Source organism: Triticum aestivum, chromosome 7D (assembly GCF_018294505.1).
Source record: "Triticum aestivum cultivar Chinese Spring chromosome 7D, IWGSC CS RefSeq v2.1, whole genome shotgun sequence".
In the NCBI taxonomy this organism is placed as follows: Eukaryota; Viridiplantae; Streptophyta; class Magnoliopsida; order Poales; family Poaceae; genus Triticum; species Triticum aestivum.
In genome coordinates, this window is record NC_057814.1 from 552,027,762 (window position 1) to 552,036,555 (window position 8,794).

General features: G+C 60.2%; 1 protein-coding gene across 1 annotated transcript; it reads right to left on the minus strand.

The window, feature by feature from the left end:
• Positions 1-781: 781 nt before the first annotated feature.
• Positions 782-1,549, minus strand: LOC123164404 (uncharacterized; the record flags this gene model as incomplete). Its single annotated transcript, XM_044581858.1, is given in 4 exon segments — positions 782-799; positions 880-955; positions 1,025-1,134; positions 1,222-1,549. Coding segments are annotated over 4 exon segments (252 nt in total), but the record flags the coding sequence as incomplete, so codon positions are not given.
• Positions 1,550-8,794: the final 7,245 nt, after the last annotated feature.

Here is an 8,794-nt window from a genome sequence, read left to right on the forward strand (position 1 = left end):
CAGATCCATATACTACAACTCCAAGACATCTGAATTTATTCTAGCTGTCATCTCTCAGAAGATCCATTTATTATTCCAAAAGTACTAACCAAAAGAGGGGAAAAACAGTAAAGCACCTCCTAGGCAGGCCTAATTATTATATAACCTCAAGAACTCAATTTCTCTATTTTACAAAACCATATGGATCCAAGAACTCCATTCCTCTGTTTTAGGCTCTGGCCGTCAGCAATTCCATTTATTCTTCAAAAATATCAATCAAAAAGGGCACACTAAAACACTAAAGCATTTCTAGGAATAGTACTCATCACACAACCCCAAGAAACTTGGCAGGCCTAACTCTTTCCTACACAACAAAGCCATATTTCATTAAGAACACAGCTAGATCCAATGTGCAGCCGCATAATAAGCAATCAACAGAACAAGACAAATATAAATATCCCATTCCTTGGAACCTAGCTAGACCGAAAGCAGCAAAACCACCAACACTCCACCAACAAAGGAGCAGCAATTACAGGCCCTACCAGGACCATACAAAGAAGAAAAGACATAAATCTATACCGCACCAAAAACAACCAATGGCACCTTTGGCCTTTACCAGAGGCAAGACAAACAACAAAAGGCCCTTGCCGGCCAAACACATGGTCAAGCCTAAAAGAGCCCTTGGCCATGCCGCTGTATGCCTAGCACTCTAACAGAAGAGTACCGAAAAGGAGGAGGAGAAGAGGGATTAATCTGCAAATCCATGAATGAAGACGCAACCGGGTCAGATTAAAGGAGGCACCAACAACACTGGACGAATCTGCAAGGAAAACAATGGGAGGTTAGAGACGAAGAGAAGCCAACGGCCAAGAAGAGGGCTGAACATACATATACACGTACCTGTAAATCAACGACCATAACAGCAGATCGACGACCACTGCAGCAGATTCGGCGTAGTGACCGAATTTGATGGGACCTGCATGGAAACAAGATTACAGATCAATGAGCGTGGAAAACCAACACGCAGCAAGGAAAGGCAAATCACCTCAACCGACGCCACCTTGCCCCTTGAGATGGGGTGACTTGAGAATCCACTCTCTTGAGATGGCTTGTTGTTGCCTGGTGAGGGAGGTCCGTCCGTGGAGAAGAGAGAAGCTTCATGAGCAGTTGAGCACACACACACAAAAGATAAGAGAAGGAGGATCTGGAATGTGAAACGGCCATGGGGATGGGGGTGCTTACCCGAGCTAGGAGCCGTGGAGGGGAAGGAGCACAGCAGGGTGAGACCATGGCGGCTCAGGTCGACGACGGCGCGTCGATGCCGCCGTGGATCCGGGCGCTGCCTCACCTCTCGCGCTCCGGAGGCGGGCGGTGGTTCCCCTTCTCGCCCCTGCACACGAGCATGCGGTGCGGCAGCGGCCGGCTGGGCAAAGAAGACGACGGCGGCGTGGGGCTGGACCTGGACAGCGGCGGGTTAGGGTTTGGAGGGAGAGAGAGAGAGAGAGAGGTGAGGCAGGACGCGGGAGGAAGAGGAGAGGGGGCGGGAGGAGCAGACGGGCGCGAGGCGGGCGCTGGGTTCTCCACGGGAGCACTGCATTTTATACGCCAGGCTGTGAAATGACGAAAATGCCCTCAGCGGGGCATGGAAATTACAGGCGGTTGCACGCTAGAGGACACACTATTCATTGTAGCAGTGTCGAGTTTTGATCCGACGACCGATGTCATCCGAAGGCTGGTCCAAATCGCATCAAGAAATCGATCCGACGGCCAAGACTCGCTGAGCTCTGAGAACACTCATGTTCTCCCAACTAACATATTGTCGGATTGTTTGGTGTGAATGCGACGAGGAGAATGTTAAAGTACAACTGACTGTTGATGCAATTATCGATGGCTTCGTGTACTTGTCTGCTTATTGTGGCGCGTGGGAGCATCATCATTGTCGGGTGGTAGGTGCGACATATGCCAACGGATGGCTTATCATGGTGGGTGCCAGTAAGACGTCGCCGGTGCTTGGAAACGGGATGAGGCGAAGACATGCACGCCGGCGAATCTTACCCAGGTTCGGAGCTCTCCGTGGAGATAACACCCCTAGTCCTGCTCTGCGGGGTCTCCGCATGATCACTAGATCAGAAAGAGTAGTTACAATTGCTCCTAGAGCTGTTGGGTTCAAGGGAGAAGAAGAGCAAGGCTAGCTCTCACTTCCCTCTCTCTATGGTGTGCGTGACTCTAAGAAGCCAACCCTTTGCATGCGTGCCCCGGGGGGTTTATATAGGCCTACCCCCCGAGGGTACAATTGTAATCCAGCTAGGCGCGGGTCCCAGTCGTCAGTGTCTGCGCTCGCCGGCTTCTCCGCCGGCCGCTGGGGCCTGCCGACTGGTGGGTCCCGCCGGCTGCCGGCCTCTTGGTCGACAGGCCGGCCCCACTGCCTAGGGTCTTGTCGGCGGCTGCTTACTGTAGCCTCGTCCCTGATGACGAGGGCTTCGTCGAGGTAGGCGTGGCTACAGCGTGCCGCCTCGAGGGCTCTCACTGTAGCCTTACCTCGTCTTGTCTCCTTAATGTGGCACATGCTTCGAGGGAGGGGATAGCCGGCTTCTGGGGGCCGGCTACGCCCTTGGCCGACTAGGGGAGGCCGGGCCGCCTTCGCGCTTCTCTCTGGCTAAAGGGGCACGCCGCCCGTGGGCCGTACTGGCGTCTGTCGTGGGTGACGTTGAGGCCAGCATGGCTACAGTGCCGAGCCGGACGGGAGATGGCCGTCCCGTACGGCGTCCTGTGGCCATGCCTGCCTCGGGCTTCGGGAGTAGTGGGCCGCACTGTGGCCACACCCCGTCCTGTCACCGTTATGTGAGTGTAGTTGCGGTCTTGGCCGGCTTCTTGGAGTCGGCGCTCTTCGTGGCCGGCTCTGGGGAGTCGGCGTTCTTCGTGGCCGGCTCTGGGGAGTCGGCATCCTTTATGGCCGGCTTCCTGGAGTCGGCCATCCCGTGGTTATCTTGGGGGGAGGTTGCTGAGGCTGGGTCGCCTTCTGAGAGTCGGCTTCAGAGGTAGCCGACCGAGGAAGGCGGCCCAATGCTTGAAATGCTTGAAGGCTCAAATGGCCTGATAATTTTTGAAGAGCCAGGGGCAGTCGGTTAGGCTACCCATGGCCATTTACTCCGACAGTAGTCCCCGAAGCTGATTGGGCTTCGAGGTTGGGTGGGAGTCGAGAAGCTCGGTCAGCTTCCTATCTTGACGAGCCGGCAGCTGGGAGCCGACTTTGGTTGGGCGCGCCGTCTCGGCCAAAAAATTTGGAGTCGGAGGGCGGGAGCTCGCCAGCGCGTGCACCGGGCCGCGGGCCGGCCACTTGCCGCCTGCGAACCACGTGGCCTTTCTTGGCTAAAAAGCCTGCCAGCCCACGCGCGCGACGGGACGTCGCCGCAGGGCGGGGGCCCGCCACGCCCGGGCCCAGGCGCGGATTCTCTGCGGCCCGAAGCCGCCCGCACGTCTCCCTGCGGCGGTTTCGGCACGCTTTTAGGGCGTAATAATCGCGAGGCGTGGGGGAGTGGGTGCAGTTAATCCCACGTCTCACCCCACGTCCGGCATCCCCGGCTTCACCTAGCGAAGCTATAAGTAGGGGGAGGGGGGAGAGCGGCAGGCTCTCGCACGCTCCTCCTCTTTCCACCATCTTCTTCCTCCTGCCCTTTCTTGCAACAGCGCCTCGCCGCCGCGCTCTTCCACCACTCGTTCCTCCGCCGCCGCGCTCGTTCTCGCCAGCCCCACGCCACGATGCAGTACGGCGGGGATTGGGACGGCTCCAACATCCACGAGGATCACGTCGAATTCCTCCGCAAGACGCGGCGGCTGCCCGGCGCGGACAAGGTGGAGGTCCGTCTCGCGCCGGCGAAGGAGATTACGCCGGAGCCGCGGGAAGGCGAGCGGGTAGTCTTCCGCTCGCATTTCTTGCGCGGCATCGGCCTGCCCGTGAGCGCTTTCTTCCGCTCTTGGCTCGAGTTCTACCAGTTCCAGCCGCACCACCTCCCTCTAACACGGTGGTGCTGCTGTCCGCCTTCATCACCTTGTGCGAAGGCTACCTCGGCGTCCTCCCTACCCTCGAGCTCTGGGGGAGTTCTTCCAGTCCAAGCTGGGCACGCGCATGCAAGGCGTGCCAGAGTGGCGCCTTCATCGCGATGCGGAGGGTGGCCGCCGACAACCCCTTCCCCGTCATCACGCTGATCCAGTCGGTGAAGTTATGGCAAAAATCATACTTCTACGTGAGGAACGTCGCCCCGCAGGGCGACTACGTCAATCTGCCGTCTTACGTAGCCGGCCCACCGGCGGGCAGGCGGCCCAAGTGGTCCTACCGGGCCGTGACGCTGACGCCGGCTGGAAACGCAGCCGTCGCCCGAGTGCGAGCGATGATCCAGTCGGAGGGCCTGTCGGGGCCCGACCTGCTGGCCGCCTTCGTCACGCGCCGGGTACTCCCGCTCCAGAGCCGCCCTCATCTGATCTGTCAGATGAGCGGCCAGCTCGATCCGAGCCGGATGTGTACCAAGGACATGCCGCACGACGAGGTGGCATATATGGTGAACTACCTTGCGAACTGCAAACTCTCCGCAGAGTGGCAGTTCGGCAAGGAGCCATATTGCCGAGCCAATCCGCCGCCTACGGTATGTTCTCCTTGTCTCTTCTTCTTCTCTCAGTTTTGTCGCCGAGTTCCTTTTGGCCGACTCTGACTAGTCGGCTTGTTTTCGACAGAGCCCTCTTCTTCGGCCGGCAGGCAGGTCGGACGCGGAGCGCCGGTTCGTCCGGGACCGGACGGAGCACGATCTGGAGGACCCCGACTTGGGGGCGGCTGCTATGGACGACAACACCGAGCCGGGCGGTGGCCAAGCCGGCGGCGAAGCAGGCGGCTCCGGGCATGGAGTCAGCTTCGACGACTGGCCGGACGACGACGAGGCTGAAGTCGTCCCACGCCGTCAGCCGGCGTCTGGCCACGGCGCGGGTTCCTCTGCTGCGCCGCCTGCTCAGGGCGGCGGGCAAAAGCGTCGCGCCGCGCAGAGTTTGTTCGGTAGTCGGACGAAGAAGCCCAGGGGCGGGGCGGCGGCGACCAGGCGGGAGGAGGCGGCCGCGAAGGCGGCTCGCTTCCGCAAGGCGGTGAAGCGACCGCATACGGTGTCGGAGTAAGTTCAAAACTCCTTCGTGCACTCTTTTTTTTTCTCTGGTGGCTCCTGAATCCTTGTCTTTTTCTCCAAACAACCAGAGCTCCATTGTCGCTCGAGCGGGCGGCTGCCGCCTCCGTCGTTGAATCGCCGAGGGGATCTGGAAGCACCACTCGCCACGTGGACCCCCGTGCCGACCTTCAGGCGGCGACGGGACGGAACGCGCGGGAGGTGCGGGAGGAGCGGGAGGCGCGGGAGGCGGAGGCACGGAAGGCGGCCGCCGCCCAGGCGGCGTAGGAGGAGGAGGCGGCGAAGGCGCGCGCCGACGCCGCAGCCAAGGCCCAAGCGGAGGCTGCTGCGGCGGCGATGGCGGAGGGGGCCTTGTTGGTCACCCCACTGCGCGTCGCAGCGCCTGGGGGCCCGGAGCCCCCGCCAGAAGAAGCCGGCGGTGACCAGCCGGGGCTGGAGAGGGATGACGATGTCGTCATCCTGGAGAGGGCGCCGTTGCCGACCCCGCCGACTGGGGCGGCTCAAGGCGGCCGGCCTGATCTGCCGCCTACGCAGTCGGCGGGGGGCGAGCCGGCCGCGAGGACTGAGCTGGCGGTCCGGATGCCGCCGAGCCGGCGCGCGGGGAAGGCTGCGTCGGAGCCGCAGCCGGCCGCGGGCTCCAGCTCGTCGGCCCAGAATGTGGAGGTGGCCAGCGCCACCTCGGGGTGGACGCCGGGCGGAGGGACGGCCGTGATGAACGTGGCCGCGCAGGACGTCCGGACCCGGCTCCAGGCCCAGGCTACGGCGCTGAGGCGATACACTGACGAATTCCTTGCGACGCGGGCGGCCATCCGGGGTAGTCTTCTTATCTTGCTTCTTCTTGATCTTGGCTTCTTCCGTGGGGGCGCGTCAGCGCACCCACTGGGTGTAGTCCCCGAGTTCCGAGTCGGCTGCTGAGCAGGCGGCTTGGAACTTCTTAGTGGATTTGGCTTTGCTATTCTTGTTCTTACTTCGATCTTCTGCCTGTCTTGCAGGACTACCACAATCTTCGCGCGGCTGCCTTCAACTCCCAGGCTCGGGAGCTGACCCAGAAGACCGCCGACCTAACTGAGAGCCGGGGTAAGTGCTTTGTTCTTTATCTCATGTGGGGGCGCGTCAGCGCACCCACTGGGTGTAGTCCCCGAGATTCGGGCCGACTGCTGAGCAGTCGGGTCGGATCTTCCTTGACGACTTCCTCTTATTGTTTCTTCTTTTTCTGCCGTCCCTGCAGCGGCCAACGCCAGTCTGAGGGCACAGCTGGGAGAGTCTCAGACTGCCCTTCGTGCCAAGGAGGCCGAGTTTGCCGCCTTGGTGCAGGAACGTGACCGCCTGGCCATGAGGTTGGCCGACCAGGAGGAGGGCCACAAGGCGGCTCTGAAGGCGGTGCAGGACCGCGAAGCCGCCCTCCAGGCCGAGTACGAGACTGAAGCAGCTGGCTGGGCTGAAGCAAAGCAGACTCTGATCAACGGCTATGGCCAGATCGAAGATCTGGTTGACGGTAAGCCGCCTACTTCTTCGTCCTTTCTTGCCGTCTGCCGCTTTTGGCTCGTTTTCTGACTTGGTGTTTTCTCTTCTTTCTCTTTCTTTCTTGCACAGAGTACTTCCCTGGCTACTCTACCGCCGCCAGCCAGATCATCGAAGCCCGCCGCCAAGCACGAAGGCTGGCTGGCGTCGAGATTGCACCAAACGCTGGCCGTTCGCTGGAGGAGCAGCTTTTGGCGATCCAGGCCCGTCTCCAGCCGGCTCACCGACTGCTCCGCCGGCTTCAGCGTGCCGGGGCGCAAGTATTGACCGCCCTCTAGCCCGGCGAAGTGGTTCCCCGCACCCCCAGTCGTACTGCCGACTGGCTGGAGGTGGCGGTCGGTCGCTTCGAAGCCTGGAAGGCCTCGGCGGCTCGGTCCGGCGCCAGACGGGCGCTGGAGTTCGTCAAGGCCTGGTACCTCGGCCTGAGTCTGGGCCAGCTGGCTACCTGGCGGCAGCAAGCCGACACGGAGCTGGAGCCGGCGCAGCCGGCTATCATCCGGCGGGCTTCGGCGATCGCCGACTACACCGACACCAGCGTCTTCGCCCCTGAGGTAGATGACAACGGTGTCGCCCAGCCGGAGGAGTGGTTCGGGCTGAACCCGGCAGACGGTGAAGACTCGGCGGAGGAGATCGACTCCAGCGACGAGGGCGAGGAGGAGGAGGAGGAGGGTGAAGACGCCGGGCCGGATGGTGGAGCGGCCGACCAGCCTCAGCCTGACCGCGCCTCCAGCACCACGTCACGCGCGGGTGCGTCGCCTGCCACCGGTGGTGACCAAGCCGAGACCCGCCAGCCGGCCACTCCTTCAGCCGGCGACGCCATCTCCACCGACCAGCCTGGCTCCCACACCGCGCCTTAGTCTAGTCTGCTATCTTTTGTTTTCCTGTCTTGTCACTTTTGGAACAATATTCTGTTAAGTCTACACAATTCCACCCACTGGGGGTGTATTCGAACTATGTCGATTGCCGGCCTGTTGGGGGCTTTATATGTATATATAACTTATGCATGTGTTTGGCTTTTCCTCGTTCTTTGCTTTTCATCCTTCTGCTGTTTCCTTTGCCGCCCTCCCTTGGTTGCCGCCTCCCCAGTCAGACAGTTGCTCTGCAATCTGTGGCTGGAGGAGTGCTTGGCCAATTGGGAGGGCAAGTACTCTAGCTTTGTTGGATTAGAGCTAAGTGTTTAGGAAGCCGGCCAGCCGGCTGTTCTGACAGCCGGCAAGCGTGGTTGGAGGCCGTCTTTTTGCTATATAAGTTCGTTAGTTCTTAGCCGTTTTTCGTGTGGGCATCCTTTCTGCCTTGTCTCTTGCTAGTCGGACAGTCGGTTCTTCGAGCTGCGACTTTCAACAAGAGAGGACTCGGGAGCCGGCACACTACTTGTCTGATTTCAGGTAGAACTTTTAATATAGCTCAAGGCGGCGAGTCCCCGGGCCGACTAGTCGAACCCGGTGCCAGACAAGAAATCAAATGTAATAATACATTCATGGATATGACACTCGTCACTCATAGATAAAGGCAGTCCCCGAGTGCTCCTCGGGGAGCCTGTTGTTTCATACTTAATACAAAAGGGTAGCATGATACATACTGCTTTCAACTGAAAAATCTTCTCAGGAGGTTTGCGTTCCATGGTCGCTCCGACTCCTTGTCGGAGTCATCTCTCTTGCGTGCTCTTGGTTTTTGCGCGTCGATCAAGTAGTAGGAGTCGTTGCCTAGTGCCTTGCTGATGACGAAGGGGCCTTCCCACGGGGCCGAGAGCTTGTGCTGGCCGCTGTTCGCTGGATCAGCCGAAGCACAAGGTCGCCCTCTTGGAAGGATCTTGGCTTGACCTTGCGGTTGTGGTAGCGGCGCAGCCCTTGCTGGTAGATGGCGGACCGGCTGAGTGCTAACAGCCGGCCTTCTTCTAGTAGGTCGACGCCGTCTTCTCTTGCTTCCTTGGCCTCCGCCTCCGTGTACATGGTGACCCGAGGCGAGTCGAACTCGATGTCGGTTGGGATGACAGCCTCGGCACCATATACAAGGAAGAACGGAGTGAAGCCGGTTGACTTGTTGGGGGTAGTACGCAGACTCCAGAGGACAGCCGGCAGCTCATCGAGCCAGCAGTCGGCCGATCGCTCCAGTGGTACCACCAGTCGGGGCTT